Source organism: Callorhinchus milii, unplaced genomic scaffold (assembly GCF_018977255.1).
Source record: "Callorhinchus milii isolate IMCB2004 unplaced genomic scaffold, IMCB_Cmil_1.0 Scaffold14, whole genome shotgun sequence".
Classification (NCBI taxonomy): domain Eukaryota; kingdom Metazoa; phylum Chordata; class Chondrichthyes; order Chimaeriformes; family Callorhinchidae; genus Callorhinchus; species Callorhinchus milii.
The window spans coordinates 1397831-1416290 of NW_024704755.1; the positions used below are offsets into that span (position 1 = coordinate 1397831).

Here is an 18460-nt window from a genome sequence, read left to right on the forward strand (position 1 = left end):
ACGGAATTCGAATATTCACTACTGTTCCAAAGTGATGGGAATAACGCACTGAAGGAGAGGTGAGCTGACAGCTTGCCGCAGAGGCAGAGGAGTGTGATTAAGCAGCGACTTTATGCCTCGGATCAAAACAGACACACACACAAACCTCGTGATGGGTCCACGTCTCACACTTTATACTGTTTCTGGCTGCCGGATGTTCCTGGATTATTTGTTATAACCCTTTCTAAGCCGTAAAGCCTTTCACTTTGCACTCAGAAGAAAATGTACTGAATGTATGCTGAGACCGCACAGGATATTAATATTAAATAATTCCATAATTTTTATGAAGAGATGCCTTTAAAATGTGTGGTGGAAGGTATTTGTCTTACACAGTTCCGAGTCCCAGGGGGAGCGGATAGTGTGTTTTATCTGAAATCTTTTATCTGTGAAATCCCATTAAGGAAAGAGACTTGTGAAGGTGTATTTATGTTCCACTGGCTGGGACTTTGAGCTCACAGTCGAGGCTGATGCTCGCGGACATTCAGTCTTGCTGTTTGCAGGACTTTGCTGTGTGCAAATTGGCAGCCTACAAAATATAGTCACTTGACAGCAGTTACTCGTGAAGCGCTGTGAGATGTTTTGGCGTTGTTGGCGCTTTAGCGGGCCACGATTATCAATCCCGTCGTAAAACTCAACAGCTACTATAGTTGGGTGGGGAAAAGTTTTCTAAACTACCTCTAAATATAACCGTCTTATCAGTAATAACATAACGGGGAGCAGGCCAGGCCCTGGAACATGTCAGATAACACAGCTGCTATCTGCAGAACAGGCTGGATGGTCTCAGCCTGTTCTTGCGGTTCCACCCTCAGTGCTTCAATTGGAAAGGGGATTCCAGTGTGCAGGGGGAGGTTTGGCTTGGTCTGTGCATGAGAACAGCAAGGAGCGCTGGCTGGTTTTATTGGTTTTCCAAGCCTGCCCTCCCTCTGTCCTGCCCCTTCCCCAAATCTATCCGATACACATTTTCTGTACTTTCCGTTACTTTATTTTGGTGGTCAGACTGTCAGAGTCTTCAACCATGGGCTTGGGGGGAGGGCGGGGGTGGCAAGAGGGGGAGAGAGAGAGAGAGAGAGAGAGAGTGTGCGAGCCTGAGAAATGGTAAATTAATAAAAAAAATTCAAAACCTCAGATCAAAATCTTTTCTGTTCCGTGCGTGACTTGTCTCCTCTTTTGGCTTGAAAAATAGTGCGCGCTTTTCTCCTCAGAGAGTTGCACGTGAGAAAATTACCCAGCAGAGGGCATTCAACACAAGTCTTGTCATCTCAAAATTAGTTCGTTGTGGGCGGAGGGGAAGAAAAACTGAGTCACATCCAGCAGAGGGTGCCAATAGCTAGTCCATTCCCTCCGGCTTGGACATAGCTTACGCAGTAGCCTTTCTGTCTTATATCTCAGGGTCAGCCTAAAACGCTGTGCTTTATGACCTTGTTGCAGCCACCCAGACCTCTCAAAGGCAGTGTTTCTGTTTGCTCGGTCCGGAGTGTGCGATAACAACACCCCCCACCTCTCCTCTCTCAGGTAGTGGAAATCTGGAACTCTTCTCTCCCCCAAAGGGATGTGGATGCTGGATCCATTCAAATTGCCAAGCCTGAGGTGGATAGATTTCTATTAGGTCAGGGTATCAAGGGATGTGGGGCAAAGGCGGGTAAGTGGAGTTGAGGTTCAGTTCAGCCATGATCAAATAGAATGGTGGAACAGGCTCGAGGGGCTGAATGGCCTTCTCCTGTTCCTATGTTCCCTGCTAGCTTAAGCGCTCTGAGACACCGTCCGGCGCGGAGGGCGCTATATAAATCCAAGTTGTTGTAGCTTACACCTTATCCAATTAGTACCACTCTAGCACCATTCTCATTAATCATCAGTCCTTCTGAGAATGTAGGAGTTGCATATACTGTAGATCATCGTGCTTGCTGATCCAATGGGCTGTTAAAGTAAATAATATTGCACACGGTTACGCTAGTCAGCAGAGTCCGTGTAAGATTAATGGTGTGTGCTGGGTCCCCAAAACGACAGAGATGAATGGTTTTGTGTACCATTATTACTGTGTTTGAAGCTTCTCATAGCTTAATAATGTGATGGGCTAAAATCCAAACATCTGCGTACGGGGGGGGAAGAAACACGCACTCTGAAATAATTTCTAACAGTAATCAGATCTCAGGGTCATAGTCCGAAAGTATCCTTGATATTTTACACTTACAGGAACTCAAGGAAGCCATTCAGCTTGTTTTGCTGTTGTTTTTCTTAGATCTTGGGTAAATCTCTTACCCCAGCCTCCCGCCTTAATAGTTTGTGTGATCTGAACCCTTCAGTTAAATTACAGGTTTGTGTAACTCTCACTGAACTTCATTTTTTTTAAAAAAGATGTCCATGGGACTTTGCTGAGCATTAAACAATTGGGTTTGGGAGCATTGGGTCAGCGGCAGGTTTGAGTTCGGGGCAGTGGGGGTCAGTTTGGAGGCTTTGGGGTCAGTAGTTGTGTTTTTTGGGGTCAGTGTTGGGGTTATTAACCACATCCCTGACTGTCCAGAGCCTTGGGATGCCCTCCCGACATGAAAGGCACTATGCAAATGTGATTTTTTATTGTATTGGGGTCAGTAGTGGGTTTATTGGGGTCAGTGCTGGAGTATTGGGGTCAGTGCTGGAGTATTGGGGTCACTATTGGGTTTGTTTATTTGGGGTCAGTGCTGGAGTATTGGGGGTCACTATTGGGTTTGTTTATTTGGGGTCAGTGTTGGGTGTATTGGGGTCAGTGTTGGGTGTATTGGGGTCAGTGTTGGGTGTATTGGGGTCAGTGTTGGGTGTATTGGGGTCAGTGTTGGGTGTATTGGGGTCAGTGTTGGGTGTATTGGGGTCAGTGTTGGGGGTGTATCAGGGGGCTCTGGCTGCAGTACCAGGCGTGGCCGCCGGAGCCGGCGCTGTGCGGGGGGCGCTGTGCGGGGAGTGTAGGGCGGGAGAGGGGCGGAGCATAGCGATGGCGACGAGAAGGTTCTGGTTATTTTATCGCCTTAAAAACCGACACCGCGGGGAATAGGCGCGATACCCCCTGTAACCCCCTGTAACCCCTCACTAACCCCCCCTAACCCCCGGTAACCCCCACTAACCCCACCTAACCCCTCCTAACCCCCGGTAACCCCCCACTAACCCCCGGTAACCCCCCACTAACCCCCGGTAACCCCTCACTAACCCCCGGTAACCCCCTGTAACCCCCCACTAACCCCCTGTAACCCCCCACTAACCCCGGTAACCCCTCACTAACCCCCGGTAACCCCCCACTAACCCCCGGTAACCCCTCACTAACCCCCGGTAACCCCTCACTAACCCCCGGTAACCCCCTCACTAACCCCCGGTAACCCCCCACTAACCCCCGGTAACCCCCTCACTAACCCCCTTAACCCCCCCTAACCCCCGGTAACCCCCCACTAACCCCCGGTAACCCCCCCTAACCCCCGGTAACCCCCACTAACCCCCGGTAACCCCCCACTAACCCCGGTAACCCCTCACTAACCCCCGGTAACCCCCACTAACCCCCGGTAACCCCCCCTAACCCCCGTAACCCCCCACTAACCCCCGGTAACCCCCCACTAACCCCCGTAACCCCCACTAACCCCCGGTAACCCCTCACTAACCCCCGGTAACCCCCCACTAACCCCCGTAACCCCCCACTAACCCCCGGTAACCCCCACTAACCCCCAGTAACCCCCACTAACCCCCGTAACCCCCACTAACCCCGGTAACCCCCACTAACCCCACCTAACCCCACTAACCCCCGGTAACCCCTCCCTAACCCCCGGTAACCCCGGTAACCCCCCACTAACCCCCTGTAACCCCTCACTAACCCCCGGTAACCCCTCACTAACCCCGGTAACCCCCCCCAAACCCCAGTAACAGCCCCTAAACCCCCGGTATAATCCCTACAAACCCCCCCCCCCCCCTCCCCCCGGTAACCGCGCAGTAATATCACTGATACGCGTCCCATGTTGTTAATGGTTAAAACATTTGAAATCTTATTCGCTATTCGCTACAGTTTTAAAACACGCTGAGGTTTTGGATCACATGCGCTTGGACCGCAAATCACACAGTCACTACACCTCACAGTGCATCGGGTGAAGTGCGTCGAAACGTCTCGACGACGCGACGAGACGCTGCGCCAAACGCGAGGGATTGTTCATTTTTTAGCCCGAGCCGCGACTGGGCAGCGACCGATTGATTTATTGTGTGGCTTTCGCCCATTCCCCCCCATTCCCGCCCCCATCCCCCCCCACACCCCCACCCACACCCCCCACCCACGGTGACGTCCACGCAGAAGGGTCCGCGATTTTCAATTTATGATCAATACCACAAATACAAAGTCAGGGGTTAAGGGAATTTATTTCGCGCGCGAGCGCGCGCACGCAGAGGGTTTATTAGGACGTGACGTGACAGACTCACAGCACTGCCTCGAGCAGAAAAATCCGTCGCAGCCTTTGAAAGGGAAAGGTGGTGGGGAGGGAAAGTGTCGGGGGGCCGTGGGTTGGAATAGATAGCTCTTTCGCAGAGCACAGGCAAGAGGGGGGGTGAATGGCTTCTGAGGTGTAAAATTCTCATTCGAACCCGTATATTTCCCCCTTCCAGTGGCTCCAACTTCCTCTGTTCCTAGAAAAGGAACCCCCGGTCGTTCCCTTTTAAAAAGCAAAACAAAACGCTGCTCTGTTTTTGAGGTGCTCCTGTTCTATTTTTTTTGCCTCGCCCTGATTGCTCAGAGAGTGAGAAAGAAAGAAAGCGTCTGCGTAAAGGTTATATTCGAGCCCTAATCCAGTGTGACACTGTTTGTGCCTCTGTTTCCCATAAGACTATCAACTAAAGACAGGATCAGAGATCTACTGCCGAAATACGATATAGGAAATAAATACTCAGATCTGATGCTCCCCAAAGCGTCAGTGCTCGTGCCTTTGTTGATAAAGAACGAGGAAATCTATGTGCTGCTCACTGTCAGATCATTGAAGGTACATGATATTTTGTTCCTGGTGATAAAATAAATCGATAGAAATTTAATTGATGTGATATGACAGAATGGAAGGAGGTGCTGTTTGAAATTCCACACTGAATCTAGACTTGCACTATTAGCATTTCACAGACCCCAGAATTCAGCAGCTTCTTAAATTCCGTTTTAATTTAGTAGATATTTGGGGAGGACAAATTTGCAGGGCTATGGAGAGAGAGAGAGAGAGCGGGGGAGTGGGATTAATTTCGACAGCTCTTTCAAAGAGCCGGTATGAACCCGATGGGCCAAATGGCCTCCTTCTGTGCTGTATAATTCTATGATTCTAATTTTTAAGATTATTTTTCTGTTTAAAAAGCGGCTGTTTCACGTAGGGGCGATGCTACAAATCGCTTGACAGGAACCCAGAAGGTCTCCGAGCAAATCAGGAAAGGAGTTAGGGAAAGTGTAGGAGAAACGGTATCAGAAATTGCATTAAGGAGGAAACACTTAGAGGGATTGCAGGCAAGGTGGTGGAAATGTGGGAGAGCGATCCAGAGATTAGTGGGAGAGAGTGGATGATTGTGGGCTGAAAGCTTTTCTTTTCATTTTTCCAAATGAACTAATGTGAAATTAACTACCTGCCTGGGAAGCATTTGGAGCAAATTTGGAGTAGACTGGCCCCAGAGTTGCTGTTCTTCATGTAGAACTAAATTAGCACGCAGCTCACCAGATGGCTGACTACCTGCTGGAAGTGAAATAGAGCTGTAGAGAATATATGATGAAGGTTTCCATAGCTTTGATTCCACGGTCTACCGAGTTAGCTGATCTCAGTCAGGTCACCATAATTAATTGGCCTCAATGGCTCTTGGTTTGGGAGGAGAAAACTCAGCCAGGGTTCCTGCTTCAGGTCGCTGTGCTACGGGACACTAGGCGTGTGTGCAGCAGGATTGAGCAGGGCTGAACAGCTTGCTAATAATGCTTGAAACAAATCACGACATATCCAACCTTACAAATGAAAGAAAGATGACTCCTCAGGCAACCTGCACCCCGGCGCGAATTAATGTCCCCAGAAGAAGAGGGGATAAAACCAACATGAGCAGCTTTCCAGACAGCTCCTGCATTTGAATCAAATCTTACATCCTGCTAATTTGGGATGTCTTACCAAGAAATGCACAGGCCAAAAAAAAGTGTCCCTGCATTTTCCTTTCCCAGCGTTAAGCCACAAGTTCAAAACCTGAATTGGCCGCAGCATTGTTTGAATCCTCCGATCAACCAATACATCATTCGTGATCATTAACTATCAGTCAATTGCAACCTTCGTCTCCGTTGTTAAATTAATTAGGTTATTTATATGCAAATTAGATGCGGCTGAAACAGTGTCTTAATGTTTTAGTACACTGAAGACAAATCTATTCCTGAAAAGAAATGACGGCAATGGTGTGGGGCAGACAGGTGTTTTCAGACAACAAAGTAGGTGGCGTCTGATTTAATGGACAGCTTGCTCTGAGAGCCGGTGCAGACTGGATGGACCGAATGGCTCTCTTATCAAATTCAAGGATGATTAGACTTTCTCCTTCAACCACATCCACTCACAGAACAATGAGTGAATAAATTCTAGCTCCCTAATTGTAGTGCACTTGTAATATGCCCTTGCTGTATAACATTCAATTTTCTTTGCTCCAAAGCCAGTCTTTACAACAACAACAAGATTCCATTTATTGAGCGCCTTTCACGTCGGGAGGACGTCCCAAGGCGCTGTACAGTTGGGTCAGGACCCGAGCAAGGGGAAAATGGTCAGGGTGAGGGGAGGGAAGGGAGGGAGCGAGGAGGGGGTAGAGAGTCGAGAGGGGAGCTGAAGGCAAGGTCAAAGAGAAAGGTCTTGAGACCGGCCTTGAAGGAGGAAAGGGAGGAAGCGGCGAAGGCACTGGGGGATGGAGTTCCAGAGCCTCGGGGCTGAGAGGCTGAAGGCCCGGCCACCGATGGTCGGGCGGTTGGGGCGGGGGACGTGGAGCAGCCCGGAGCCAGAGGAACGGAGGGTACGGGCAGGTAGGTAGGGGGATAGTAGGTCGGAGAGGTAGGAAGGAGCAAGGCTGTGAATGGCCTTGAAGGTGAGGGTGAGGATCTTTAATTCGATCCTCTGGGGGATGGGGAGCCAGTGGAGGCGAGCGAGGGTGGGAGTGATGTGGTCCCGAAGCCTGGTGCGGGACAGTACACGAGCTGCAGAGTTCTGAATGACCTGCAGTGTGGAGGGAGGTGGCGGGAAGGCCGGCGAGGAGAGAGTTCCCATAGTCCAGCCTTGAGATGATAAAGGTGTGGACCAGGGTTTCAGCAGCGTGAGGGGTGAGGTAGTGCCGTAGTCTGGCGACATTCCGGAGGTGATGGAAGGCGGTGCCAGTTGTGGTGTGGATATGAGGGAGAAAGGACAGCTCAGGGTCGAACAGAACCCCGAGGTTCCTGATGGCTTTGAGAGGTGGAGAGTGCAGCCTTGGATGGTGATGGTGTCAGCGCCTGAGGTGCGGAGGCGCTGACGTGAGCCAATCAGGAGGGCCTCAGTTTTACGCACGTTGAGCTGGAGAAAGTTATCTCTCGTCCAGGACTCGATGCCGGACAGACAGCTGTCAGGACATCGGGGGTCGTGGAGTTGAGGGTAGAGGAGGAAAGGTAGAGTTGGGTGTCATCCGCATACATGTGGAAGTTAACCCCATGTCTGCGGATGATGTCACCACAGGGGGAGCATATAGAGGGTGAAGAGGAGGGGACCGAGGACAGAGCCTTGAGGGACACCGCACGAGACAGTGTGGGGGGTGGAGGAAAAACCATTTGTGGAGACAAAGTGGAGACGTTGGGAGAGGTACGACCTAAACCACTCAAGGACAGAGCCTTGAAGGTTGAGGTGGGAGGACAAGCGGTGGAGGAGGATAGCGTGGTCGACCGTATCGAATGCTGCCGATAGGTCGAGGAGGACGAGGAGGCAGAGGGAGCCCTGGTCACAGATGGTCAGGATGTCATTGGTGACCTTGACCAGGGCAGTTTCTGTGCTATGGGCAGCACGGAAACCTGACTGAAGGGGTTCGAATAGTGAATGGTTGGAGAGGAAAGAGCGCAGCTGGGAAGCGACAACTCGTTCCAGGATCTTGGACAGGAAGGGGAGGTTGGAGATGGGCCGGTAGCTTGATAGCTGCGACGCATCAAGGGAGGGTTTTTTTAAGGTGGGAGTGATGGTGGCAGTTTTTAAGGGAATGGGAATAGAGCCAGAGGAGAGGGACAGGTTGACGATGTCTGGATGTTGGAGGGGAAGTGACCGCGGAGCGAATTCCCTTGATCTTGGATTCAAGGAAATCCAGCATCTCGCAGTGAAGGTTGGAGGAGATGACCTGCGCGGGGTGGTGGGGGGGACGGAGGAGTTGGGATGTGGTAGAGAACAGTAGCCTGGGGTTGTCCTTCGCCTCCAGGATTATCCTGGAGTAGAATGACGATTTGGCCGAGGCTAGAGTGGAGCGGTAGATTTTGAGGAGGTCCAGCCAGATTTGTCGGTGGACCGTTAGGCCAGATTTGACCCAGGTGCGTTCAGCGGCCCGCACCTGGCTCTTCAGTGAGCGGAGGTGGGTGGTGAACCAGGGGGAGGAGCGAGAGTAGGAGACAGTACGGGAGGTGATAGGGGCAAGAGTGTCAAGTGTGGAGGAGAGGGTGTTGTGGAGGAGGGTGAGAGCAGAAGAGGGGTCGGTGAGGGTTGAAGGCCAGCGGGAGAGGAGTTCAGAGGACTCCAAGGCAGAGGTTAGGGATTGAGGGGGTAACTTCTTCCAGGGGCGGTAGAAGATGGTGGTGGGTCTGGTGGAGGTGGGGAGGGGGTGGAGGTGGTGAAGGAGATGAAGTGGTGGTCGGAGACGGCCTTGTCGGTGATGGTGACATCCGAGACACTGAGGCCCCGGGTGATCACCAAGTCGAGTGGGTGGCCGTGACTGTGAGTGGGGGAGTTGATGTGGAGGGAGAGGTTGAGTGAGGAGAGCAGGGAAGAGAAATCTGAGGAGATGGAGCAGGAGGGGGTGAAGTGCAGGTTAAAGTCGCCCAGGATGATGAGGCGATCAGAGCAGAGGCAGAGAGATGTGAGAAGTGTTGAGATATCAGAGATAAAGGTGGGAGAGGTTTTAGGGGCCGGTAGAGGAGGAGGATTTTAAGTGAGAGGAAGGAGGGGTGGGAGAGGGTGAGGTGCTCAAAAGAGGGGAAAGAGCCAGAGGAGTAGGGGGATAGGGCAAGTGGTGTCCTTGAGATAAGGGCAACACCACCGCCACGGCGGTTGGGGCGAGGGATGTGGTGGGAGGTGTAGCCGGGTGGTGTGGCCTCCGTGAGGGGGAAGGTGTCGCCTGGGGTGAGCCAGGTTTCCGTTAAGGCCATAATGTCAACGCTCCCATCAAGGATGAGATCGTTGATGACCAGGGCCTTGTTACAGAGGGAGCGGACGTTTTGTAGTGGATGGAGCGGTTGACAGAAGGGTGTGTGGGAGGGGAGGGGGGTCCAGGTTGTGAGGCAGGGGTGGGGGAAATGGGGATAAGGGAGGAGAGGTTGGCTCCCCGGGTCTGTGTCCGGGGTGGCTGGCGAGTGTGGTGGGGAATGGGGCAGTCGGTGTGGCTGCTGCTGGACAGCCAACGCCGAGTGCCGCGGTGAGCCCGGCGGAGGATTCCCAGGCTGGAACAGAGGGAGGTTGTGGGAGGGTCAACTGGGGATAGAAGGCAAGAGGGACGGAGAGAGAGGAGCACAGAGCGGGAGAGATGCAGAGTGGGGAGGGTTTGGGGGTAGAGAGGAGGGAGGGAGGGGGTGAGGGGGCTCGGGTCATAGCGGCAGCCATATTGCGCACGCGGGGACCGGGAGCCAGCGGTCAGGTGGACGGACACATTATCCCATGGGCTGGGGCAGCCAACCTAACAGGACCATGGTGGGCCCTGATGTGAGCCCTGGGGGTGGGGGGGCGCGGAGGTTTTTTTTGTTGCGCGACAGGAGATAGCGGTACTGGAGCAGTCTTTCATTTTACAGTGACGTCTGCAGATACCTGGAATTAGCAAAAGTTATTGGTTTACTCAGTGACAAATGAAGCTGTCACTTTCAGGTTGGTTATATATCACGTACCTCAGGAAATCACAGTGATAAAATGCGACGTGTGATGTGATAATTATCACTGGTGAATGTTAAGCAGGTCTCTGGTGAAGCAACGTTGACATAAGGTGGATATTAAATATGCTGTGGAACTGCTTAAGGGGGTGGGGTAAGGGGTTCATTATGCTTCTCATCCAGATTCACCCAAATTGGTCATCAGTCTTGTAGCTGTGGGAGATGTTCAGGGTGGGGATTAGCTGTGGCGTTTGACTACTCACTGACAGTCACTACACTTCAAAGTAACTCATTGCATGAGGCACCCTAACATCTTTTGACATTAATAGCTGTGCTGAAATAGAAGTGTTATTAATTTGCGCTTTGTGACGTAGCAGAGTTACGTTTCTGTATTTTTTTTCCCCCCCACAAAAAACCCCCGCAACAAATCGATTCTGCAAAGTTGCGAAGCAATACCGGTGAAGTTTGTTTTCCCGGCGGGAAACAGGAACCGGAAGACGTGGACGACGTAGCTACAGCTCTCCGTGAAGCGAAGGAAGAAATTGGTCTCTCTCCAAATCAGGTGGAAGTTCTCTGCAGACTGGTCCCTGTAATTAACAAGGTAAACTGCTACCGGTGTGCGTGTAATAATAATAATAATCCTTGCATTTGATATAGCGCCTTACCACATTGAGACGTCTCAAAGCGCTTGTATGCGTGTGTCCTTTCTTAATCGAGTGTTAATCCATCATCCCTCCCCCCAAAAAAAAAATTGGTCACTCAATCCACAACTGTTTATGGGACACTGTTGGAAATACAGTAAAGTGGATGGACTGCGTATTTTGTTGGGCGAAACCCGACATTGCGCACAGCAGCGTCCTGACTTTTTGGGTTTGTTTGACGTGAAAGGCGTTATACAAATGTAATTTTGTTGCTTGCTTGCTTGTTTGCTTGCGCCAGGATGACATTTTGGTGACGCCGGTGGTGGGCATTGTGGCAGAAACGTTCGAGGCACAACTCAACCTGGATGAAGTCAGCGAGGTTTTCGTGGTGCCTCTGCAGTACTTTCTCACCCCGGAGCAGCACACCTCCAACTCCTACAATTCCCCCACTGGCCAAGTGGGGCTGCTGCACTTCTTCACTTTCACAGACCATGAATTCCACAAGCCCTTCACTATCTGGGGGCTCACGGCCTTCCTCAGCATCATTGTGGCCTTCTTAGTTCTGGGGGAGAAGCCGTCCTTTAAGGTAGACTTTGACATCGACAACCCCCTCTCGAGCATGGACCGTTTCCTCCTGGCCAAATACGCCACCAGTAAGCTTTGAAGTTTCGGATCCTAATTCCCTGTCGCTCGCGTGCTTAAGATACTTTTTAAGTTCAGCTGGAAACGTTTAAGGGGTCCCCAGCTTGTTGTCAGCCACTGTCCTATTTTTAATGCGGTGACATTTCTCAAATTCCTACGAGCCATAATTCTCGCCGTTTTTATTTTTGTTCAAGTTGCCTCTTCGTTCTCTGTTGATGAAGGGCTTTTGTGACGTTTCGAGGTTACAGCTTTTGTTTGTAATAATAACACTAATGATTATTATTATCATTAATAATTCCTGTCGACTGCTATTCACGACTGGCGAGCTAAATCCGGTCTCTCCACTGTGTCGGTCTTATTTATCATCACTTATGTTGTTTTGAGCTGGTGGCGGAAAGTCTTAAGTTTAAATAAATACACTTAGAGCTGAAACCTCTGAAGTATTTGCGTGTCTATATATAACCATTTATTTACAGCTGAATTTCCCTTTGGGAGGTTGGGGGTGGTGGGGGGGTGGGCAGTGTTTTTGAAGTGCTTTCTCTGATCTTCAGTATCTGCTAATTTTTGCTTGTACAAGCTGGGCTGCTGGTGCTTAATCTTGCTTTTGTTTTCCTTGCTGCTTCCCTATAGAGTGCAGTGTGCAAGCACTGGCCTTCCTCTGAGCAGGGATCATTATTCCAATGAAGTTAGCTGAAGGAGCTGACTTTCAATTCACATCAGTACGTTTGATACATAACAAATAGAGGGACTCGGCTACTTTGCTAAAGCAAATCGCCATCTCCTTCAGTGGATTTTTCAGTGTAACTACCACTGGTCACAGCTGCCCCGTCATCAGTGTAACTCAAAGCTACATTAACCGTTCGAATATCACCACCAAAAATAGAAGACACTCAATTTGAAGCCTTCTGCTGCTCTGTTTTAGAGACAAACAGCAGACAGATTTATCCTCAGTTTAGATGATGACCAGGGGTCCCATCTGCCTGCCCTTACTCACCCGACCAACAGTCTGCCAGATAACTTGGTGATTCACCTCGTGGCTGTTTGTGGTAAAGGACATTTGTCAATTTTCTCAGAAGGCTGTGGGTTTGAGCCCCCACGCTGGACTTTCAGCTCACAGTTCAGGCTGACACTACAACATAGTGTGCTGTATTGCTGGAGGTGCTGTCCTTCAGATAAGACGTTAAACTGACGTCCAGTCTGCCTGACCATGTGGGTGTTCCAAGATCCCATTCTGTTGTTTGAAAAGAGAAGGGAGTTTTTCTCTCTCTCCCAGTATCCTGGCCGACAGTCCCCCAGATAAGATCAGTCACTCACATCGTGGCTGTTCATGGGATGAAATCAACTGGCACGTGTGTGTGTGGCAGCAAGGTTGGGAGCACACGTGTTTATACTCGCGTGTGATTAAATTCCTCTCCCCACTGGCGATTGCGTGTCCCTGTGTCGCTCTCAATAACACAGAATCTCTTGACCCGACAGTGCGGCAAATTGACCGAAGGAGTGCAGTTTATATCGATGCTGGTCACTTGGAGGCTTCACTGCTTACTGAGCGTGTGGCACTGTAACAGCCCTCGCCTTGAATAGGAGTCATCACCCTCCAGAGGGCGAGTGCTCATCACTAGAATTTTACAGTCCCGTCGCCTTTCAATGGGTGCAATATCGCACATTGGCTTTTCTCCACTGGGCTGATTAATGCTGTTTTCAGGCTGACATTTCCTCGTCCGTGAAATTTGCATCGTCTAATGTTTCCCTGCTGGGTCGTTTTATCCTCGGGTTTGTAAGCGGTTTATTTACAAGTGCCATCTTAACGGAATTAGTATCTGATTTCAGTGACTCTTGTCAATGATCCACACCCAGGCTGCTGTTTGTTCTGCACACGCCTGTGTGTTGGTTTATTTTTTGTAACAGAGCCCTTTGCCTTTGTCTAAAAATACCAGAAATAATAACAATAAAACCCTTGCATTTGGTACAGCGCCTTTCACATCAGCAGGGCATCTCAGAGCACTTCACAGAATACACTATAAAGTGGAGTTACTCTGTGTTTTCTAGGCGAACAGAGAGAAAATGGGGCAAAACTGCGCAAAGCATCTCAAAAATAAATCCCCCGAGGCTTCAAATTGAACTTAATCTCAGCCTTTAGGCCATTTTGTCATTAAAAAAATGAAGATTTGTGGAAAATTATTAAATTCAATCTTAATTTTCGTTTATTTTTTTGAGCAGGAAAAACACGGTTTCGAACTTACGGCCGGTTTCAAGAATTTCCAGCAATTTGGGGCGTTTAAAAAAACATTTTTTAATTTAAATTTTTCTCCTACAAAGTACAGTCAATTCACTTTACAGAATGTTCGGTGAAGCACTTTTAAGACGTCTCAACGATGTGATCAGGCACTATATCAAATGTAAGGAGTATTATTGTTTTTAAGGCCAAATGTAGGGTCTCTCAGGCTACGACTCGGTGGAATTTCAGTCCTCAGTGATGTTTACCAGTTCACGGACTCTTCCTGTGAAACAAATTCTTCAGAAGCTCATTTTCTTGGTTCAGATCACGTTGGTGCGTGACAGCTGGGGACCCTGAATGGATGATCCTTAACTGGCGGCTTGTCCGCTTGTTAATGGCTTAGAGGATAACAAATAAGCTTGAGACAAAGCAAAGCCGAACCTGGTGAATCGATAAAATCCCAATGAGCATTGTAAACGCCAGCCCTGTGGGACTCCGCTTTAATCTCATTTGTTTCTGTGTCCCACGTGTCTTGTTCAGGCCCTTCATTAAAGATCCTAACCTGCGCCCTGTTATAATCTCCACCAGAGTTTCCAAACCTGACGGTAAACCCAGGCATCAGAGAGTCCCGAGAGGCTAAATGTTGAATAACATCACTTTGCTGCCGGAAAACAATAATCAATGACCACCCCCACTCCAACCTCCCGCCCCCACCAGCATTTGATACAGCGCCTTATCACGTCGTTCAGACGTCCCGAAGGGTTTTACTGGGAAGTGCCAGTGACTGTTTATTTGTAGGTAAACGCAGCAGCTAATTTGCTCAAAGGGGCGATCTCACAAAAAAGCCGTGAAGTCAGTGACCAGTTTTATTTTGGCGGATTGCTGGCCAGGACACTAAAAGCCATCACTCTCCACACGTGATTCCCTGTGAAGCTCTTTCAACTGTTTCGCCATGATAAGACACGAGCCATATCAAATGCAAGGGTACTTCTCAATTCACTGATGCTTTTGTCAATTAATTTTTTTTGTGGCTGAAGGGCAAGTCATTGCAAAGAAGCATTCACATGCAAGTGCATTTGGACTGTTGTTGCCCTAAATATTTAATCACTTTCAATTTTTAGACGTGAGGTTTGCTGGTAAAGCGTGCGCATGGGGAAAGTAGAGTCTCCTTGCGGAATAGCTCAAAGAGGAAGGTTTTTCAAAGGGTTTTGAAAGCCGAGAAGGAGACATAAATGTACAGATGTATTGTGTTGGGTTCTAGGATTCAATCAGCGTCGAGCTCCCCGTCTGTGCCTATTCAGGCAGATCATAAGGTTCCCCGGCACTACTCAAAAGAGAAGGGAGTTTCTCTCTATTCCAGTATCTGGCTGACAATCCCCCAGAATAAAATCGGTCGTTCACTTCATGGCTGTTTGTAGGACGTCGCTGTGCGCAAACTGGCTGCCGTGTTTGCCTACGAAAACGCTGTGGCTACACTCACAGTAAATCCTGTGAAGCGCTTCGAGATATTCTGACGCTACATCAGATCACCAGGATTGTTATTTCTCCCCATGTACTTTCTGTTGTGAAAAAAATTACAACAATTTTCCCCCTCCTAACGGGTTGGACCATGGTAGCATCACTGACGACACTGATCAGCTGATTTATGACGCAGGGTCAGTGTTAAGCATCCTCACAGTACCTGGCGTTCAGGGAAGTAAATCTTCACACACACATGCAAAAAGACTTGCCTCGGTAGGCACGTTTCTGTTAGACATCAAGGCGTGTGAGGACGGAGCATGGGATGGGGATAAGAGGAGATGGCTCCAGTGAGGGAGCCAAGGAAGCAAAGAATACAAGAGAAAATTGGGGAGGAAGAAAGTAACAAAAGTGTTTTAATAACATGGTATAATAATAATAATAATAATCCTTGCATTTGATACAGTGCTTATCATGTCAGTAGGACGACATTTCAAAGCGCTTCACAGGATTTACTGTAAAGTCCAATGCAGTAGTGACTTTGTATTTTGCAGTCGAAGGCATACCCAGGGATTGCCAGCCGTTTGAATCGTCTCTACCCCGTGCAGGCTTTATGCAGAGCACTGATAATCTTCCGTAATGGTAAATTAGAGGGTGGACCAGGCTCCAGTGTAAACAAGCCCTTGTGTTTGTTGTCAGCCTGCGCTGAGCTCAGTTTGCAGTTCGCAGTAGTAGGTGAGTGTTAATTGACGTGTTACGACCTACTTTACAACACACACTGGAAACACGCAGGTAAACAGGCTAACAGAGGTTAGCCCGTTTTATCTCCCAAGCCCAGCAAGGAGGCCAGTGCGGCAGCTCTGTGTATCCATCAAGACGAAGATTGGGAAGTACTGAGGTAAAACAAATGTACGATGAACTCCACCAAAGCACTCCCTACCTGATAACTTTATAAGCAGCGCTCCACAAGGGTGAACTGCAGAGTCGGAGATCCACTGAGCATCGCACCGCTCGTGAAGACTTTACTGCCTTTTACTGGAAATGTCCCGGCAAGTGAACACGCACACACACACACACACACACACACACAAAGAGTGGTGGGTACGGTAGCAGGAGCGTGAGCCCTGGCTGATTTTCCCCTCCCTGACCCTGGGGAAAATGAGAGCCAATTTGAACCCCGACTGAGACCATCAAACTCATCACTCCATAGTCACTGGGGGGTCAGACGTCGAGAAGTGGGAGGCGAGAGATGACAATTGGCACTGACGAAGAGGTGGGTCTTGAGGTGGGATTTAAGCGGATAATAATAATAATAATCCTTGCATTTGATATAGCGCTTTTCACGTCTTCTCGACGTCTCAAAGTGCTTCACGGAATATGCTGTAAAGTGAATTTACCGTATATTTATGGGCGAAACGCGGCAGCCAATTGCGCACAGCAGCTTCCCCACAAACAGCCGTGACCAATTTATTATTGTTTTGTTTTGGAGGGATTATTATTAGGCGTTGGGTTGGGGGGGGGAGGGATTGAGGCAGGGAGTTCATAGACCACTTCCCACCCCCACACAGAATCTCCTGGGTTTTTTTTTGTTACTGAAATCAATTGAGGTTTGAATTCTGCAGCGAGCTGGAGAGATGAATGGTTTCTGTCGATTCCCTTTGTAAAGTTCAGCCCTGCAGGTGGTCTCTCAGCCAAGGATCGTGCAGTGATTCCACAACTGCGGGGGGAATCGTAAATCAGGACTTGCCTCACCCCAGCACACCCATTAACGCGCGCTCCTCAGAGAGCAACCGGGTCATTCGAACCACACGTTTGGTGTGCGTGTTTTTTCTGCACGCACGCACGCAATAAGGAACCTCGGAATTAAGTAAGCAGGATGCGGTTCTGCAGGGGGAGAGGGAGTGCGCGTTCCATTCCAATAAATATCTCCGGAATTTCCACGTGTTGGTGGGACGCATGGCATTCTCAGTTTGGTCTGGATACCCTTAAGCAACGGTGGTGGGTTTCCGCGTGTGTCAGACGCCCCCCGGCTGACAATAAAACACCCGAAGAAACCTGTGCAGAAGTTCATGCCATATTGGAAGATGTTGACCTGAATGAAGACTGAGTTGCTGTTTGTAAACAGTGCAATGAGGTTTGAGCTGGTTAGATCCCCCAGCACATACTCTGGGGTTCCACCCTACCTTACCCTCCCCCCCCCCCCCCCCACCCCCAAGCTTTGACTCTCACTAACCTGCTCCTAGTATTCTCCAGAATTAGGTTGGGGGAGAGAGGGAGAGAGTGTGTATTCCATTCCAGACATGGAAATTTATACAGCGATCTTCACACAGGCTCATTTCTGTGCACTGCAAAAGCAAAAATGAAATAAATTCATTCATTCAACAGAAAACATATATGCATTTGTTGGCAACGTAAATATAGATGCAGTTGTTTTTAAAAAGAAAACAACACAGCACAGTTTCTGCGTCGTAAATTGGACAAAATATATCTCACTAAAACAGTGACCTGATCAAAATGATATGATCTAAAGAGAGGTTTGCTGGTTACGAATGCAAGATGGTTATATAACTGTCTGGCTGAGGATAAAAACAAGTACTGTACAATGGGGTTTGATTTGACAGCCTGGCGTGCTGGTCACTAGGAGACTGTTATCCGCAGTTGCGGTCGGTAGCGCCTGTCTCAGAGAGAGAGAGAGAGAGAGAAAGAAAACCACCTGTATTTGATTGAAAAAGGGCACGTTATTTGTGCTTAGGAACACAGTCACTGCAAAACACTGGACTCACTCTGGAACACTTTTCCTCTCTCCCTCCGTCTTGCCCCTTCCTTCCTCATCATCAGGGCGCGCCCGAAAACCTTCCTCTTCGACCGTGCCTAGGGTCACCTCCCCCCTCCCCCCCCCCAGCTCGGCCTCGTGCTCCGTCACTGTCAAGCGCTCTGGACCGCTAACCTGCGTGAGGAGCGCTATATAAATACAAGTCGTTGTTGTCGGTAGTGGACCATATGAGTTCGAAGACCCAATCGGAGAAATGCCCAAAATTCTCCACGGTCTCATATTTTAAAGGCAATACCTTCCTCTTTGATTATCTTTCCACCACCCGCCTTGCCCCTCAACCCTCTGGACTCCAGCCTGCAGCTCGAGTGCAAACCCCCTGACTGTCCAGCGCCTTGGGACATCTTGCCAACGCGAAAGGCGCCGCATAAATGCAAAATTGTGGTTGTTACCTCCGTGCGCTTTGGGACGTCTTGACGACGTGGTAAGCTGGTACGTCATAGTCAAGCACCCTGACTACAATGGCAGCGTGTGGTAACGTCCCCCGGTGATAATATCACACGTCACATTTTTTTGCCTGACGTAAAGTTATTCACCAACCTTTGCACTCAAGCCTCCGAAGACGTCTGTGCTCGACACGC

At 49.5% G+C, this 18460-nt stretch overlaps 2 protein-coding genes across 2 annotated transcripts in view; both read left to right on the forward strand.

Annotated features, from left to right (window-relative positions):
* The window catches only part of bola3 (bolA family member 3), a 3836-nt gene extending 3509 nt beyond the window's left edge, over positions 1 to 327 (forward strand). The window contains exon 4 of the mRNA XM_042340280.1: positions 1 to 327. This exon is cut by the window's left edge and continues 28 nt beyond it. Within this exon, the coding sequence (XP_042196214.1) occupies positions 1 to 35 (35 nt within the window). The 3' untranslated portion in view covers positions 36 to 327.
* A 2629-nt stretch (positions 328 to 2956) lies between these two features.
* On the forward strand, positions 2957 to 11808 carry nudt7 (nudix (nucleoside diphosphate linked moiety X)-type motif 7). The gene is made up of 4 exons (XM_007909453.2): positions 2957 to 3015; positions 4859 to 5012; positions 10536 to 10694; positions 11033 to 11808. The coding sequence occupies exons 1-4, from the start codon at positions 3002 to 3004 to the stop codon at positions 11396 to 11398; spliced, it is 693 nt and encodes a 230-aa protein (XP_007907644.1). The 5' UTR covers positions 2957 to 3001; the 3' UTR covers positions 11399 to 11808.
* The last annotated feature ends 6652 nt before the right edge of the window (positions 11809 to 18460 follow it).

Bases quoted from the DNA above. Each gene is read 5' to 3' on its own strand.
- nudt7 (XM_007909453.2), top strand. The intron at 5,013-10,535 runs GTACATGATATT...GATTCTGCAAAG, and splicing joins TCACTGTCAGATCATTGAAG to TTGCGAAGCAATACCGGTGA. The intron at 10,695-11,032 runs GTAAACTGCTAC...TGCTTGCGCCAG, and splicing joins TGGTCCCTGTAATTAACAAG to GATGACATTTTGGTGACGCC.